The following is an 18,383-nucleotide window of genomic DNA, read 5'->3' as shown; positions in this document are numbered from 1 at the left end:
CTCAAGTACAAATGTCCTAATATGGAGTGCAGCTTTTAAACGACACCAGAACATGTCTATACAAGGACAAATGTGCTTCTCTTCCCCCGGGATTCCAACCAAGGCCTACATCAGTCCAGCATCTGCTAAGTTTCATGGAAACTATACTAGCTCTTGAGATTAAGGAAAAAGCTCAGCAGTGACAATAGAATGCCAGATTCCAAACATCCCTTGTCACTGCTAATCAGGGAAGAGGTCATCATCTTTTCAGTAAGTGTGTTGCCTCTCTGTAATTTTCTTCCTAATAATAATAATAAGAAACAGCAGATTTATACCTCGCCCTTCTCTCTGAATCAGAGATTCAGAGCGGCTTACAATATTCTATATCTTCTTCCCCCCACAACAAACATCCTGTGAGGTGGGTGGGGCTGAGAGGGCTCTCATAGCAGCTGCCCTTTTCAAGGACAACTCCTGTGATAGCTATGGTTAACCCAAGGCCATTCTAGCAGCTGCAAGTGGAGGAGTGGGGAATCAAACCCAGTTCTCCCAGATAAGAGTCCGCACACTTAACCACTGGCTCTCAAGCCATCTTTCTCCTCAACCTTCTGGAAACCTGCCAAGATACCTCTATTTCTATAGATAATATCTACCACCAATTTGTTGGAGCTGTTATATCTATGGCCACAAGGCACATTCCTCAAGGATATCAGAAAGAGTATATTCCAGGCTGGAGCAATCAGAGCAAGAGGCTGCATCAAAATTTCCTCAACAGCAAAGACCCAGAAGTAGTAGATGAAATACTCCATGAACTCAATGCTGCATGCAGACCAAAACAGACCAGAGCAACTGTGAAACTGGGTTTCAAGCATTCCAGCAGCAAAGCACCTAAGTGCCAGCCCACTTGTGCTCCAATGAAGTCCAGAGAACATCAAACCAGGCAGCTGCCTGACTGGTATCCCTAACCAGAGCTCCAAAGGACCAAGATTTTACAAGCAGGATCAAAAAAAGAACTCCAGATTTTGAGACACACCAGCCCTGAAGACTGCGATCTGTCAGGGGATTTGAGTGCTGATGAGACTACCAAGACAGATTATGATATTAAGAGTGAAAAGATACCAGGCTTTGACTGCATCCATAATGAGTTCCTCATCTACAATGCCATGCTCACTAAGAAGTGGCTTGCAAAGCTTCTCACTGGCGTCATGAGAACAGGAAGACACCCAGTGGAATTCAAAAAAGCAAAGATAGTTACTGTTCTGAAACCTGGAAAACCAGAACACCTGATGGAAAGTTCCAGGTCTATTTCCCTTCTGAGCTCCTGTTATAAACTCCTTGAGAACCTAATCCTGAACAGAATCAGTGGCAGAATTAACAAATATCTCCCTATAGAACAAGTAGGATTTAGACCCCATTGCAGTTGTGAAGACCAGTTTATCAGATTAACAACCTTCACTGAGGCCAGGTATCAGAAGGGTCTAAAGACACCAGCAGTTTTCGTCAATCTGACGGCTGCTTATGACATAGTCCAGAGGGATGGTCTACTGTACAAGTTTTAACAAGTTTATCCCTGCAGAACATTATTTCAACTCCTAAATAACATGCTGAGTGATAGAATTATGGGATAATTATGGGATATTCAATCAGCAAGCAGAAGAAACTGAGTAACTGTCTACCCCAGGACTTGGCCTTCAGTCTATACAGCTCTGGTGTTCATGAGATGATATCCAGGAAGTCTGCTTATACCAATGACTTGGTGATTGCAGTAAGGCAGGGATCCTCAACCCCAGGGCTGTGGCCTGTTAGAAGCCTCGCTGCCCCCCCACGGCACCTCCTCCCTCCATTTTTACAATGTTAAGTCTGGGGAAGGGGCTGTGAAGTGTCTTCCAGGCTCTGTAAAGGCCAACTCCCCCTCCTACCGATCAGCTGATCAGTGGAGAAACCGGGGCGAAACTGTGGCGGCAGAAGCCAGCAGCCCACTAAAAAAGCTGTGCTGCCCTTGCCTCCTTCCCACTTCCTTCCTGGAAGGAACAACTTGGGGTGTGTCTGCTGCAACACAATAAATAAGACCTTGGCTATCCTAACAGGGGAGACGGTTATGCCCTGTGATACATATTTGGATTGTAACATATGCAAACAGGCTAAATCTAGAGCCTATTTCAGATATTACTCTGATGTGCATATATATACACTGAGTTTGGACACTCCGTTCCAAACTCTAAGCCTGTGGGGCCATCTAACGTACTATAAAGCCATAAATAAAAGAAACCAGCTGGAGAAGAGCAACTGTGCTAACCTAACCACCAAGTCTCCAGGGCACCCTGAAGACACACATGCTGATTACTTCATGAACTTCTATTTGTGTCCTGGATCTAATAGTGTCTGTGTAGGTCAGTTCATGCCACATGGTGTGTTTTTTTCTTTTCCTTTTTTAGAGAATTGCTGGGGCTTTGGATTAGCTGTGTGGCTTTACAGTGCAACCCTGTGTGGAATTATTCCAATATAAATATATTGCTTTGAATAGGTTAAGACTGGAATAATTCTGCATATCAGGTGCTCCTAAGTGTAAATGATATGAAATGATAACAGTTTATCTTTTTAAATAGCTTTCAAAGTTCTCCCTAGTAATTAATTGTCCTACTTTTTATAACCCTTTACAGCATATGACTATAGACTGCAGATACACATTTCTCCTCAGATGGCAATGAAACCATCATAAGAAGATGCTGAACAGCAAAGGACAAATCAGTTGAGCATGACTTCACTAGACAGGTTCTGCAGTACTTACAGGCAGAATCTCAAAGGTCTGTAGCGTTCCACTGTTCAGCGTTATAGTTTCTGAGTCCACAGAAGCAACTGGGGAATCTGCAGAGGCTGAGGGATTAAGAGGGAAAACACACAAAGAAACAGGAGTAGGTATTTAATGAACAAGAGAACAAAGGTGCCCTGTGGTATATGTGCTGCAGGATGGTGTTACTCTCCAAGTGATCTAGTAGGTAGCGGGGGCAGTTAATTGTTTGCACATAAAGAAAATGATTAAATGGTCAGTTGCTACTGAGGCAAGGCATGAGGTAGGCAGTAGTGCAAATGACATTTTTAAATATTTAAAATATTTTAAGCATTTTTATTATCTATATCTGACCACCCCCCATAGAAGCTTACAACATAATTCCCCTCCATTTTATCCTCACAACAACCCTATGTGGTGGGTTACGAGGCGAGAGTGTTAGTAGCCTCAGGTCACCCATGAAGTTTCCATGGCAGAGTGGGGATTCAAATCTGGGACTCTCAGATCCTAGTGTGACACTTAACAGCTACATCATGCAGCTTCTGTTCTGCAAGCTCATGCCACATGTCTATCAACCACCACAGATGGTGTCAGTTAGAGATTTTTAAGTAAGCCAAGCATTGCAAGAGTGCTAATCTTTTAAGCATGTTTTAAGTTTTTAACACATCTTTAATTGTGCTTGTGTCCTTTATAAAATTTTTATCTCTGCATTTTATGACACACCTAGGACTGCCCAACAAGGTCTCATTTATGTCAGATCTCATTTATGTCATATCTGGCTCCAAATAAATGAGTTCAGCACCCCGATATAGATTACTCACAGCATTGAATGGATTTTATATTAAAAAGACATATACAGGAATACCCAGCTTTTATGCTTAAATGGTCTAAGAATACATTTGTTTGGTTTAAATGGTCAAAGAATACATTTGTTGGGCTATATTCTAATCAAGACTCTGATTATAGGTGTTTGACTGTAAGGTTTAAACATTATCTGTCCTGCTAACAGAATGTTCCTAAACAATCAGAGTCCGTGAGCGGACGGCTTTTCATGTAAAAGAATAGTTGTTTCCCAGGTACCCCCCACCCCCATGACTCTCTGCTTCTGCTACAATTTGATGCCTAATGGGGTTTTTTTAGCATATTAATTTCATTGGTGTGTTTATGTATAATTTATTTCTTATGATATCTAGAAATTTAAGCTTGTGGCCTTTCAGGTTTAGGAATGACAACAATACAGAACCTTACAATGTGGAAATATTTCAACAGAATTCTCTGAGATTAGTACAAGCATTATGTGTCAGTGATTTTTAGAAGTAACACAAAAGGTTAACATCTGTGCCAATTAGCCTAAAGTGTCAACATTTCCTAGGGCCTACTAACGGTTGTTTTGTCTTCTGGTATCTGACTTATAATAACTGTAATTTTCTCTTGCATAAGTGAATACTGGGGTTCTCCCAAAACATTAGTTCTCATATCTTTTGACACTGTGGTTTAAGGTATATAAGAGGAGTTCCCCCCCTTCAATCAGCACCTATTTCTATTTTCTTGAATAAGTTCTGTACAGAATAATAGGCTGTGTTTTGATTTTTCCTGGCTCCGTTCATTTGTTTCTGTTCTGATGCATGTAAGTGTTGAATTTGGATGGTTTCCTTAATCATTCTGTTTATAGTATTAGTGTTGATGTCAGAAGTGGTTTATGTATACAGTTAATGGAATTTCGTTTCTAATATTATTAAGTTTACAGTTATTACCGGTTTGCTATTGATGGGTTCTTCTTTTCAAAGATCCTTTAAGCTTAAATTATTGTTGGACATTGATAGTATTGATTCTGATTTTGGTGATCTGTCTTTATTTGATTGGTTATTCTTCTTTTAAACGTTCTTTTTAACCCTCCCAAGGAATTGGGGGTGTTTTTACGCTAGAGTTGGGGGGGATGATTTACCCATTTAAAGCTTTATACAGGCACCAACCTCCTTATGCCTTCTCCTCAGTAAACTGTAATGCCCTAAAGTCCCTCTCTCCCCTCCCCACTGCCTTTCTTTTTTTAAATTTTGAGTTTCATCAAAAGGGACAATGGGGTCAATCTGGCCCAAACAGACTTGGCTTGAACATGAAAGCACTATGTATAATCATGTTGGGAGTTCTGTTGACCTTAACAAATATTGAAAAAATGAGCTTAGCATTGTTCCCATGTTTAAATAGATGGACCAACATCTATTATCTCCATTTTATTTATTTGTGATTTATATCCCATCCTTCCCACCAGGTGGCTCATTTTAAAGAAAGGTGGAGCAAACAGAGAAAACAATTTTTTTTCTCATAATTTAAAACTATAGATGGGGGGGGGGGGGGTTGGGACTTTACAACATTTTTGGAATTGAGGGTTACAGTGTCCCCAAGGGAAAGCAGTCTTTGTAACTTGAATTGTTGAGTATACAGTAGAAGCAGCTAAAAGCCCTGGATTTGTGCTCTGTCAAAGCTTCCCTCATGCCAACAGTCTCATAAAAAGGTAAAGTTAGTCCCCTGTGCAAGCACCAAGTTGTTACCGACCCATGGGGTGATAACACATCATGACATTTTCTTGGCAGACTTTTTGTTATGAGATGGTTTCCCATTGCCTTCTCCAGTCGTCTACACTTTACCCCCAGAGAGCTGGGTATTCATTTTACCAATCTCAGAAGGATGGAAGGCTGAGTCAACATTGAAAATAGAAACTCACTAAGGTCCTCTTTTTAGGTGAGGAAGTCTACAAAAAAGAGAAAGACGATGAATTTGAAGGAAAAACACTGAGGTAAGAAAAGAAGGAGACAATGCAGTGACATCTAGTCAGGGTGGTGGTAAAGAAGAAACTGAGCGGGGGCAGAGCTTTCTCCTCAGCTCTAGGCATGCTCAGTAGCTGCCTGCTCCCTAGAGCAGAGGAAAAAGCCCACCAAAAAACCACGGACACTGCTACTGCAGTTCTCTGTTCATGCATGGGCCCAAGTCCAAGTGTGGGACTGCACAGGGACCATGAAAGAGATCAAATACAAACAAATATGAACTAGAAGGCTAAGCCTACAATGATGCTCTCCTTATCAAGGCAGGAAAGGAACTGAGGAATGGGTGCTCCCACTGCGCACAAGAAGAAAACTGATATTCTGCCTCCCTGACTGGATGGTGGGAAACGCCCAAGATGTCTTCTGCCTCAGATGGAGAATTCTCTCATGTGATTGTGACACTCAAAATGGATATCTCCACTGGAAACTTGGGAAGACCTGATTTGGGGAGCTGAGAATATCTTAAGGATTGAGGAAGCCTTTATTAAAAAGTTACATCTGCCCTGCCCAAGGCATAATGTTTACAGGGGTGTCCAACTCATTTGTTAACAAGGGCCAGATCTGACATAAACGAGACCTTGTCAGGCCAGGCCAGGTGTGTCATAAAATGTAATGCCAGGTAGCAGAGATATAAACCTTATAAAGAACACAAAATAAAATTAAACATTTTTTTAAAAACTTAAAATAAAATATGCTTAAAAGATTAGCACTCTTGCAATATTTTGCTTAGCAGTTTCTTAACTGACACCTCTTGCTCTGAATTATTGCATCAAAATCTGGAGACAATTTCTCTGCTGTAGCAATCTTGAGTATGCTGTTCAGGTGTTGTTCAGGTGTGTGTCTGTAAGTTACAAAATCTCCTTTTGATTTATTGACATTTATTACAGAAATCTCATGGCCAATGCTTTGAGCCTGAGACTTAGGGGAAAACATGAAATGGCTGGGCACTGTGAATTTTTGTACATAAATTGCTTCATGCGCTGGTCAACCAATGGAGAAAATAGAGGTTTTGCTCTGAAGCTCCTGTGTGATTGAGCAAGCCTGACAAAGCAAGCTGTGATGCAGAAGGAAACAAGAGAGAGAGAAGGAAGCAGATGACAGTGAGTTGCTCACAGGCCTGATAAGAGCTCTCTGGGGGGCATGATCAGACCCTTGGGCCGCATGTTTGACACCCCTGCTTTAGAACATAAGAAGAGTCCTGCTGGATCAGACCACGTAGTCCAGCATCCTGTCTTACATACTGGCCAACCAGTTCCTCAGGAGGGCCAACAACAGGGGAGAGACTGAGGCCGTCCTTGATGTTGCCTCCTGACTCTGGGATTCAAAAGATGAATGCCTCTGTATGTGGAGATTCCCCTCAGTCACCATGGCTAATAGCCATTGACCGACATCCTCCATTAATTTATCTCTAGAGAGCCCGTTTGGTGTAGTGCTTAAGTGTGCGGATTCTTATGTGGGAGAACCGGATTTGATTTCCCACTCCTCCACTTGCACCTGCTGGAATAGCTTTGGGTTAGCCATAACTATTGCAGGAGTTGTCCTTGAAAGGGCAGCTGCTGTGAGAGCCCTCTCAGCCCCACCCACTTTACAAAGTGTCTGTTGTGGAGGGAGAAGATATAGGAGATTGTAAGCTGCTCTGAGTCTCTGATTCAGAGAGAAGGGCGGGGTATAAATCTGCAGTCTTCTTCTATATCTTCCAAACCACTGATAAAAACAAACCATGATAAGTTCAATATATCTCAAAGGAAACATTTGTCAAGCTAATCCAAGTGAATTAGATTGTACCAATTAAGTTCTCTTTCAGGTTTGAGCGCAAGCTTCTCTAGCCATGTTTTGATTCCACTCTCTTTGTTTTAGTTCCATCAGTGCAGCCAGAATTAAGATGAATATACATAATGTGTGGTGAGCCTTCTCTGGATCTGCTGTTATTACAAATTTCCAAACACAATGTAGACCAGCACCCACTGGCTCTTCCTGTTTCTGGTAGAAATTGGCTGTGCAAAATGCTGTTTGTCTGGCCCCTGTGACAACAGCAAAACCACATCACTATCACCTCCCCCTACTGACTGTGCAGAATGCTGATGCAGATGCAATGCTCTTAAGCTGAAAAACAGTAGCTGGCACTTGGAATAGTAACTGCCAAGATCAAAGTAGGCATCAAGTAGCACCTTTAAGATCAACAGAGTTTTATTCAGAATGTAAGCTTTCATGTGCATGCACACTTCTTCAGACGAGGCATATGAAGAAGTGTGCATGCACACGAAAGCTTACATTCTGAATAAAACTTTGTTGGTCTTAAAGATGATACTTGACTCCTACTTTGTTCTAAAAGGACAGCACAGTTAATGAGTAGAAAAAATATTTGTTTTTAAGGGCAGGTCTGATTTTAAGAGTCATGGCGTCACTACCTATGTTACTGATGGGCAAAATGTTTGTCACCATTCTGTGTCTTGTTCCCATGCTGCTCTTGGTGAAATTATGTAAGAATTTCTTCCTGTCTGGTTAGGGTGACTTTAGACACTGTGCCAGCACCGTCTACTCTGCTAGAGAATCACTAATGTCAGGGTGAAGCAGTGGTTTATCCTAGGATCCAGGTTGAAATCCCCACTCTGCCATGAAGCTCCACAGGTGACCTTGACTGGTAACATTGATGCTCTATGTGACCTGCTGTAATCCTATGGGTAACAACTGCCTGAAGACCAGGAGTGAAGGAACCCAAAGATTAACAGCCACTTTACCATGAGGTATCTCCTATTTAATCCGGGCCTCTACAAGCCAGTTGTAACTCATATTTTTGTGAATATACTTATAGTTGCCACAACTGTGTAGAACCCCTGGGGGCTTGACCTGCTGCTGGCTGTGTGAAATACATCCAACTGAGAAGTACAGGAAACGAGATGCATGCACATATATATACATGCCAAGTTTTCCCACTTGGGAACCAACTGGGAAAGCAAAGCTGTGAGTTTCAGCTACTTACAGACATGAGTAATCTGGACTGGGATCTGCAATGCTGCCATGGGGCTTGGCGAGCTGCTGGAATTCTCATCCAAGCGAGCCACTCGAATCTGGACATGCTGAACCCCAGAAGCAGGATGAGAGTTGGGCAGGCCAGGTAAAGATTTGTTCTCAGAAAGCTGGTGCCCCAAAGTGGTTTTCTGGCTCTCATGAAGCTGCTTCAGACCTTTTATAAGAACTGAAGGGGAGGGAGCTTACTCAAACATGTTGCTGAAAGCAAGCAAAGAAAACAAACAGACAAGGTAGCCTGTTCTCTTTCTCCCCACCAAATAAAATACAAGGAACCACTGTAACAACAGATAGCTGTTCATGTGAAGCACTCTCGACATTCTGAAGCACTACATAAATGCTAATGGAGCACTCTTCTATTCTTTCTCCTTACACTCATCCCAAACTGCAGATAATTCCCAAAGGTTGCTGCTGCACCAACAAACACACTTGGAACAAGCAGCTTTATTTGCAGTAGAGAGTTTGTTATGTTTCTGCCCATCCCCAAACAACATCCTTGAACAACACATCCAGGATAAAAGTTCTGAAGATATTCTGATGAGAAAATATAAAATAATTCTTTAACTTCAAAATATGTTCATTGATGCAGTTTTCTTGTTCATTATCTGTCACTTTTCCAGATAGGTGGGGAAGCTTTGCCTGATGACACTGGAAACAGTGCTGTTCTCCAAAACAAAACTCCTTTCATAAGGTGGAGGCCTGGTTGAGGCCTCTTATGCAAGCAGCAAAACAACAAGAGGGGACTCTCGGGGTAGAGATACTGTAACAACGGAAAAGATCACTGAGCAAACAATTACTTACCTAATATTCATACAATATACGAAAACCAATCATTTCTGTGGAATGTTATAAATTGCTGTGTTCAGAAGTTCAGTCTACATTATTCAGAAGTTCATATAACATTTATATTACGTAACATTTCAGTACAAGCTTGCGGCAAATAAACCCGAATTTTTAAATGGTCAAGAGGCACTTCAGTGCTCTCCTCACAGTACAAATAAGTAACTGAATAGGAAAAAGCAACTTCATAAGAGGTGATTCAACGTTCTCCTCACTATATACAGTATGACTAGATGGAGAAAGACTTATTCTTGGAAATCCAGTTAAAATCTGCTTTGGTGCTCACCTCACAGTCCAAAAATGTAACTTCTTGGAAAACATCTTGCTCCTAGAGCATCTGGTATTGATGTGCCTCCAGATAAATGACACATTTTTTGTCTCTTCTTCAAAAGTGCAACCAGAATATCTCCATATTACTGTGTGGAACTAGCTTTGTAATAACAGTTTTGACCTTTTAAGATTATGTACTCTAAGGCTAACACCTGTTAGCAATTAGACAAGCCTTGACACATAATAGTGCAATGCTAGGCAAGAACTTCCTTGTCAAGATAGGAAAAACAGAGAGAAGGCTATTGTCATGGTTATTGATTAACAATTGCACTTTCAGTATGGGGTAAGAGGTGATTAGATACAGGGTATGGGAGCTAAAAATAACTTGGAGCTTTGTGTCTGGAGATATTCTGGCTGTGCTTTTGAAGAAGAGACAAAGAAACATGCAATTCATCTGGAGGCACATTGATTCTCCAGAAGCAAGATGCTTTCTGACAAGTTATATTTTCAGACTGCAAGGAGAGCACCTTTTCCTTTTACTGTTGCCGGAAGGTCAGGCAACTGACTCCTTACCCCTCCACTCAGGATCTCTCCACAGTGACTCATGCAATGGTCACCTCCAGACTAGATTGCTGCAGTCCACTCTACTCGGGTTTGCCTTGAACGTTCTCCAATTGCCAATTGAGTCCCAATTGAGTCCCAGATCTGATTCAAGGTGATGGTGCTAACCCTTAAAGCCTTTAACAGCCTGTGACTCAAGGGACCGCCTCTCCACAAATACCCCCCCCCTGAAGAACCTTATGCTCTGCTGAGCACTTTCTCCTGGTTTGTCCCTGGCCCAAAGGATGTCCACTTAGCCTCAACTAGGGCCAGGATTTTTTCGATCTTGGGGCCTGCCTGGTGGAACACTAGAGATTTGGGCCCTGCAGAGCCTCTTGCAATTCTGCAGACCTTTAGTTGAGACGGTGGACGTCACTGAACATCAATATGGCCTCCCTTCCACATGCTGGCCCAATCTGAAATATTACATCTATTTATTGTTCAGCCAAGGACCAGGTTTCTGAAATGGATGCCATCTGAAATCATAATTATTGAATTTTTAATTAGTAAATGAGTTGTCTGAGTTTATGTTTTATCTAGCTGCTTAGAACTAACGTAACTGTTTTACTCTTGATGTGACCTGCCCTGGGCCCATTTGGGAAGGGCAAGATAGAAATGTGAAGTAATAAATAAGTCTTTTTCTTCATCTAGTTATACTGCATATAGTGAGGAGAGTATAGAAGCACCTCTTGTGACAAGCTGTTGTTTCTATTCAGTGTGCTGTGGAACACTGTGGATACGTACTGTGAGAAGAGCACTGAAGCGCCTCGTGACCATTTAAAAATTTGGGCCTACTTGCCGCAAGCCTGTATTGAGACATCACGTAATACAAATATTAGATGAAATGATTAATAATGTAGACTGAACCTCTGAACACAGCCGTTTATAACATTCCACAGAAATTTCTATTAAATCAACATTATTGGTTTTAGTATTTTGTATGATGGCTAGATAAGTGTTTGCTCTTATGAAAGCAGACTGCTGATGAACAGCCAAAACTCAGAGAATTTAACCTAGTGACCTACCAGGAATATTCAGAATTTATCAGAAATAATACCACTGAATATATGATCTCATAAATCCAGATTTTCTTTTCCCTCTCTTTGGATTTTCAGCCTCTTTAGTTATTCAGGATTTGAAGAGTGAGGGAGATTATCCAAACAGTTAAGGAAAGAGTGTATGTAACAGTCAACACTTTACCGGGAAAGGTAACATCTTTGTGGTTTGCAATCTGTCTCTTAATTGTCCACCATTTACTGCGAAGCCACTGGGGTGAGCGTACACTGCTCCAGCCCTCAGCCAGCAGATCCCAGTTGACATCATTTTCATCAGACACTTCTAGCTCTGCTATTCTGACAGGATGATACAGAGAAAAAGATATGAGAAAAGCTCAGTTCTGATGCTAGAAGAATCTTGTTTTCACCACATTTAATGTCAAATAACAGACAGTAGTTCTCAAAAACACAAAAAAGAAGAAAAAGGAAAAAACCCAAGTGTTCTCAAGAGTAACTACTAGCTGACTCAGCTCTGCAAGGTAGCAGGCTCTGCTGCAGTGCTGAAGTGTATCAGAGCCAGTGACAAAGTGTCTGTAACACGGGAATAAATGGGCAAGTTTACCAGACATGCAAGTTCAGCAGCAGGGTGAGGAAGCCAGGGCACTAGCCTCTTCACACCCCTAACTGGGTAAGCAGACTAACAAATCCACATAAACGGGGATGAGAAAAAAATCAAGATAGAATGCCAGCAGGGGTTGGGGGCTATCCAGTGTATTGCACTGAGTGTAACATGCATGGCTATCTGCCAAGCCAAGTGGACAGAAGTCATGGGTTCTCCTGGTTCTCAGGAAATGAGTATGTACTCTTGAAGCCAAGATGACTGACTTGGAGAAGCAGAGATAGTTAATTAGGCACACGGATAAGACTCTCAGGGATTTGTGTCCAGCCCTGCTGCTATCAGGGAAAATGAGGGTCAAAGGGAAACAGGGCACCGTGCTAATGAAAGGGGGAATCTTCCTCAAAAGGGACACCTTCTACAGTTGGTGAGCAGGTATGCTTTTACACCAAGAAACCATCCCTGGGTAGAGAGGGAGGGAGGCTCTTGGTACTTGGTGATTTGATCCTTTGGTATGTAGATAGATGGGTGGGCAAACCTACATACTGACCACATGGTGACTTGGCAGACTAATGCAAAGGTAGCAGACATTAGGTGTGGTCTAGATAGGCTGGTAGATAATAGTGTTGAGGAGCCAGTGGTCATGATACATGTTAGCACCAACAATGTGGGGAAATGTAGTCTTGTGGTCCTGGAGGAAAAATTTAGGCTGCTAGGCAAGAGACTCAAAACCAGGACCTCCAAAGTAGCCTTCTCAGAAGTGCTATCTGTTCCATGTGCAGGGCCAGCTAGGCAGGCCCAAATCAGGAAGGTGTGGATAAGACAATGAGGTAGGGAGGAATGGTTTAAGTTTGTTAGCCACTGGGATGCTTTTTGGAACAAGCAGGGCCAGTACAAAAAAAGATAGCCTCCGCTTGTCCCAAGAAGGAACCAGGCTGCTGGCGCTTAAAAACAAAAAGGTGGCAGAGTGGTTTTTGACGCCTACAGGAGGTGAAATGTCTCTGGTTCATGTTGCCTCATCTCAAAGGGACGAAGGGGTGGCTGTTACTGTTCTACAGAGAAACGGATTAGGGCTGCCACTGAGGGGGTGACAGACAATAATGACTGCCTGGCAAGGCCACAGGAGGAAAGCTGAAGTCCTAACATGTCTGGGGAATTAGAGATGCTTATATACAAACACTAGACATGTCCAAGGTAAAATGGGGGGAGGGGGGGCTCGAGATGCTTAGGGTTAGAGGAAAACGTAGACACTGTTGGCATTTCAGAAACTTTGTGAGATGAGGAAAATCAGTGGGATCCTGGATATAAATTATATTGAAAGGACAGGGAGGGAAGGGTCAGAGGTGGCGTGATTCTGTGCATCAGACAGGGCGATATACAGTTCAGTGAGACTGAGAATGCAAGATAAACAGATTTGCTTGCAGAAACACTATAGGTGGAAACTGTGTGCCCAAAAGGAACTCTGGGAGTTCCACCAGATCAAAGGTTAGAAGATGCTTTAAAAATAGCATAAGTATTAAAGAAAGCAGCTAGACAAAATAACTGTGTCTTAATAGGTAATTTTTGGGGAAGGCAATGGCAAACCACCCCGTAAAAAGTCTGCCATGAAAACGTGACAGCAATGTCACCCCAGAGTCTGAAACGACTGGTGCTTGCACAAGGGACCTTTCCTTTCCTTCCAATAGGTGATTTAACTACCCACGCATTGCTTGGGTCAATATGTGTTTAAGTCAAGAGAAAGGCTGGGTTCCTAGATACTCCCACTGACTGCATCATGCAGCAAATGGCCACAGAACCTACCAGGGGAGAGGCAATCCTGGCCTTGGTCCTAAGTGACAGCATGGTTGGGAACAGTGACCATAATGTTATTAAGTCCAACATTTATGTTAATAGGGGCTTGCCCAAAAAGACCAACACAACCGCTTTTAACTTTAGAAGGGGTAACTGTTCTCAATGAGGGGGACTGTACAGAAGAAACTAAAAGGAAGGTTAAGCAGGGTCAAATCCCTTTGGGAAGCTTAGAGACTATTTAAAACTACAATCCTGGAAGCTCAGATAAAATGTATACTGCAAGCTTACAAAGAGGTACAAAAACAGCCTGCATGGCTAACGAACGAAGTGACCGAAGCAGTAAAAGGTAAGAAGCAGTGGAAGGCTAGTCCAAGGTAAATAACAGGGAGCTCAGGCAGTGGCAACAAAGTGCAGGTCGGTGATCAGACACGCAAAAAGAGGCTATGAAGAACATACCACAAAAAACATCAAGATCAACAATAACCATTTTTTCAAATACATTAGTAGTAGAAAATCAGACAGGCAGAGGGACTCTTGGATGCCCAAGGGTTAGAAGAATTACTAAAGGATGACAGGGAAATGGCAGAGAAACTGAATGGTTTATTTCCCTCTATCTTCCCTGTGGAAGATGGGAGGTACTTGCCCACTCCAATTTCAGGCGGAGTGGTGAAAGACTTTAATTGAATTGGGGTGATGAGAGAGGAGATCCTATGTAAAAGGTAAAGGTAGTCCCCTGTGCAAGCACCAGTCGTTTCCAACTCTATGCTTTCACAACATTTTCACATCAGACTTTACAGGGTGGTTTGCCATTGCCTTCCCTAGTCATCTACACTTTCCCCCCAGCAAGCTGAGTACTCATTTTACTGACCTCAGAAGGATGGAAGGCTCAGTCAACCTTGAGCCAGCTACCTGAACCCAGCTTCCGCCAGGATCAAACTCAGGTCGTGAGCAGAGAGCTCTGACTGCAGTACTGCAGCTTTACCACTCTGCACAAATTAAAATTAAAAACTGAGAGATCATCAGGCCCAGATGGCAAAGATCCAAGAGTTCTGAAAGAACTCAAATGTGAACTTGTGGATTTCCTAACAAAAATGTGTAATCCTTCATTAAAATCTGTCTCCATCCCTGAGGACTGAAAGGCAACTAATGTAGCCCCATCTTTAAAAAAGGTTTCAGAGGATATCCGGGAAATTACAGGCCAGTCAATTTAACATCAATAACGGTAAGTTGGTGGAATCTGTTATAAATGATAGCATTAATAGATATATAGATGAACAAAAGCCATTGAAGAAGAATCAGCATGCATTCTGTAACAGATCTTTGTCTCACTAACCTGTTAGAGTTCTTTGAGGGGTGAATAAATATGTGAACAATAGATGTTGTTTACTTAGACTTCCAGGAAGCCTTTGATAAAGTTCCTCATCAAAGGCTCCTAAGTAAACTACGTAGTCATAGGATAAGAGGGCAAGTCCTCGTGTGGATTAAAAAACTGCTTAATTAACAGGAAACAGAGAGTGAGCATCAATGGGCAGTTTTCTCAGTGGAGTACCACAGGGTGCAGGACTGGATCTGGTGCTGTCTTACCAAAACTGACCTTCTTGTTTCAAATGCAACCAACTGACATAGAAGAAAAAGTGCTAAAAACTGGCAGAAAAGCGTAAACAACTTAATATGGAATGGGAAAAAAGCCAACAGCACGGTTCAAAATAATGCAAGATGAGAAAAAGAGAGGAGGTTTGACAGTACCAAATATCAGATTATATGTCAAGCAGCAGCACTAGTTTGGATTTCAGAATGGATTATAAACCCAAATGAGAGGAATATTAAACTGGAAATAGCTGATGTTAAGGAAGGAATTCACAATTACTTATGGATCAAGAAGTCATTAAAAGCTATTTAAAAGCAAGATGGTAGCCATACAGTGAGAGATGGATTACTGAGAATATGGTTTCAATGTAAAAACAGAATACGCCCACCTACATCACCAATCAATGTCTATTGTGATGCAAGTACCAGGAAAAAATGACCTCTTAGTCTATGATAAGACATGGAAGAATAAAATCTTGGCAAGATATACAAAACGAAGGAAAGAATAATCAATGGCTGACATATCAAATGGCATCTAAATACAAAGAATTACTAGCAAAAGGAGGCCATCTAAGACAGAAAATGGCTTATGAACAATTGATTACAGATGCTCTAAAGCATCTATTAGAAAAAAATATATAAAATGTTGTTGCCCTACGAAACAGAAGCGCAGCGAGTGAAGGATTGTATGATCAAATGGATGAAGCACTTTGGAGAAAATATCCCTATGAGCCAGTGGGAACATTTATGGACAAAAGAAATCAAGTTCACTGAATCTCAAACGCTAAGGGAGAATTGGTATAAAATGTTCTTCAGATGGTACATCACACCCAAAGAAATTGCAAAAGCAAACAAGAACCATAATGTCAGATGTTGGAAATGCAAGAGTACAGATCCAACCTTCTACCATATGTGGTGGTCTTGTAACAAAGCTAAAAATATTGGATAAAGATCCACAAAGAAATACCAAAGTAATTTAAAGTCAACTTCCCAATGAATCCAAAAAATGTTATTGAACACAGTACCATCTAATGTATCAAAATGTCATAATGAACTATTTAAATATATGGTGACAGTGGCAAGAGTGGTTATTTGCTGAAACATGGAAAGCTGAAACATGCCCTGAATTGATTGACTGGAAAAATAAACTAACTGATTATATCACCATGGCAAAGCTAACATCCTACTTGCATAATAGACCAGAATCTGAATTTCAATAAAAATGGAATGTATTTTTTACATATATTGATCAAAATTAGGCTGCAAAGCTTTAAAGCTTAAAAAAGGATAAAACGATAAAGTCCAAAAAGATTAAGAGGCAGAACTGAGTAGCTTATGTTTGAAATGTTTGTGCCTACAATGACCCAACGTTAGAAGCATTAGAAATGTCAGAAATGGTAGGAATGTTAATGTATTTATATGTAGACCAGACCAAAATTAAAAGTATGTACAGTAAGTAATTTGCACTTAACAATGTAAGACCTGTTTAGCAATTTGATAGAAAAATGTTACTAGTTACAATTTATTAGATAATATTGATAGCTTCTTTCACTTATTGATTTTTATGCTCTTGTCGGACCAAATACAATTGTTTATGTATAAATGAACCACTGTGGTATTTTTATCATATCCTACCTGTGTTTGTTTTTCTATGTTTGTTTATATAAAGTGTGTGTGTGTAAGTGCTAGACAGGAAATAACAGAACTGAAAAGGGGTCCAAAATGTGGTTGCTAGTCTGCTCACTGGTACAAATTATTGGGACTGTATCTGGTCAGTTTAAAAAAAACAACACATCACTGGCTACTGGTCTGCTTCGAAGCACAATTCAGAGAGCTGCTTCTTACTAATAACACACAATAACTGAGACATAAGAAATATTCCTATGAGATATTTGGGAATGACAACACAACAGTCATTGTTGGTTGTGTTTTCTAACATGCATCCAAAGTACGTATAAGGGACCCTGAGGAAATTTTGCCTTTGCATCTCTCCCTTCCCCACACTGATCCTTTCAGGACAAGCAGCCCAAACAAACCTCAGGATAAGGTTGATTTCGTCTTCCTTGGTCCATTCTGTGCCTCCGCTCTGCTTCCAGTTCAAGTAGTTCAGCCACTTGGAGCGGCACTGCTTCTCAGACCTGGTCCCAACCCGTTCCGCCACAGCAGCCCAAGACACACCTTGCGTGACGATGTCCCCAGGCTCCGTGCTGGTCAATTCATGGACCACTTCAGCCAGCCTCTTTTCTTCTTCTTCTGTCCATTTTCCTGAAATCAGAGAAGGCCAAGTAACAACACAGGCCCCAGAAGACAGAAAAGTCAGAGTCGTCAAGACCTAGGTGCAAAGTTTTGTGCTGGTGTGATCTGGCAGGTATACCCTGTTTGTCTCTCAATTTTTATTTTATGCATTTATATATTTATTGATTTTAGGCTTCAGCAACTCACCTACACCTTTCAACTGTTTAAAATCTCTAATCTTGTATGGAGTACCCCCCCCCCCCGGTATTTTAAAATCCTGATACAAGAATATACAATATCTAGCAAATATGGCCACAACTGAAAATGCAGCCAACTTTCTAGAGCTGCTGATTCACCAGCATGCATAAAGTTCTTTTAATACTGTGAGGAGAGGTAAAATGGGAGACAGCTAATACCAAGATACATACACAGAATAAATACAATCGACTTTTAGCCTGTTGGATTCTTTTGGACACAGTTCACAGATTGCCTTTACATTAGAGTTGCGGCTACTCCTCTGTTGTTGAGGGCCGGGGGATCATGTGGGAAGCAGGTATACCCCATGTCCGCTTTCCATGTTATGAGTCTAGTTCAAATCCCAGTGATCCCCATCATGTCATTTATTAAATACCACAGCAGCCACCAATATGTTTTCCAGTGTCCACATACTCCTTCCCCAAAGCAAAGAGCTAACTTTTTGATCTCACTGGAGGTTTGTTTGTTTTTAAGTGCCTAAGTGGTATCACCCTTGAGTCTGCAAGAGCACCTATTTGGAAACAGCTGCCTCCAACAAAGTAGATGCTTGGCTGAGGTGGTGTTAGGGAAGATGGTGTTATCTG

At 41.5% G+C, this 18,383-nt stretch overlaps 1 protein-coding gene across 2 annotated transcripts in view; it reads right to left on the bottom strand.

Annotated features, from left to right (window-relative positions):
• Positions 1-18,383, bottom strand: part of DMTF1 (cyclin D binding myb like transcription factor 1) — a 75,720-nt gene that overhangs the window by 8,045 nt on the left and 49,292 nt on the right. For both annotated transcript variants that reach the window (XM_060257938.1, XM_060257939.1), the window contains exons 10-13: positions 17,346-17,574; positions 11,521-11,672; positions 8,564-8,779; positions 2,765-2,850 (exon numbers count right to left, since the gene is read on the bottom strand). In XM_060257938.1, coding sequence (XP_060113921.1) covers positions 2,765-2,850; positions 8,564-8,779; positions 11,521-11,672; positions 17,346-17,574 — 683 coding nt within the window. The remainder of the gene's footprint in view (positions 1-2,764; positions 2,851-8,563; positions 8,780-11,520; positions 11,673-17,345; positions 17,575-18,383) is intronic.

The sequence above is a fragment of the Heteronotia binoei genome, chromosome 17 (genome assembly GCF_032191835.1).
Source record: "Heteronotia binoei isolate CCM8104 ecotype False Entrance Well chromosome 17, APGP_CSIRO_Hbin_v1, whole genome shotgun sequence".
Taxonomy (NCBI): domain Eukaryota; kingdom Metazoa; phylum Chordata; class Lepidosauria; order Squamata; family Gekkonidae; genus Heteronotia; species Heteronotia binoei.
Note: the sequence above shows the minus strand (reverse complement) of the source record. Positions and strands in the feature narration are given on the sequence as shown.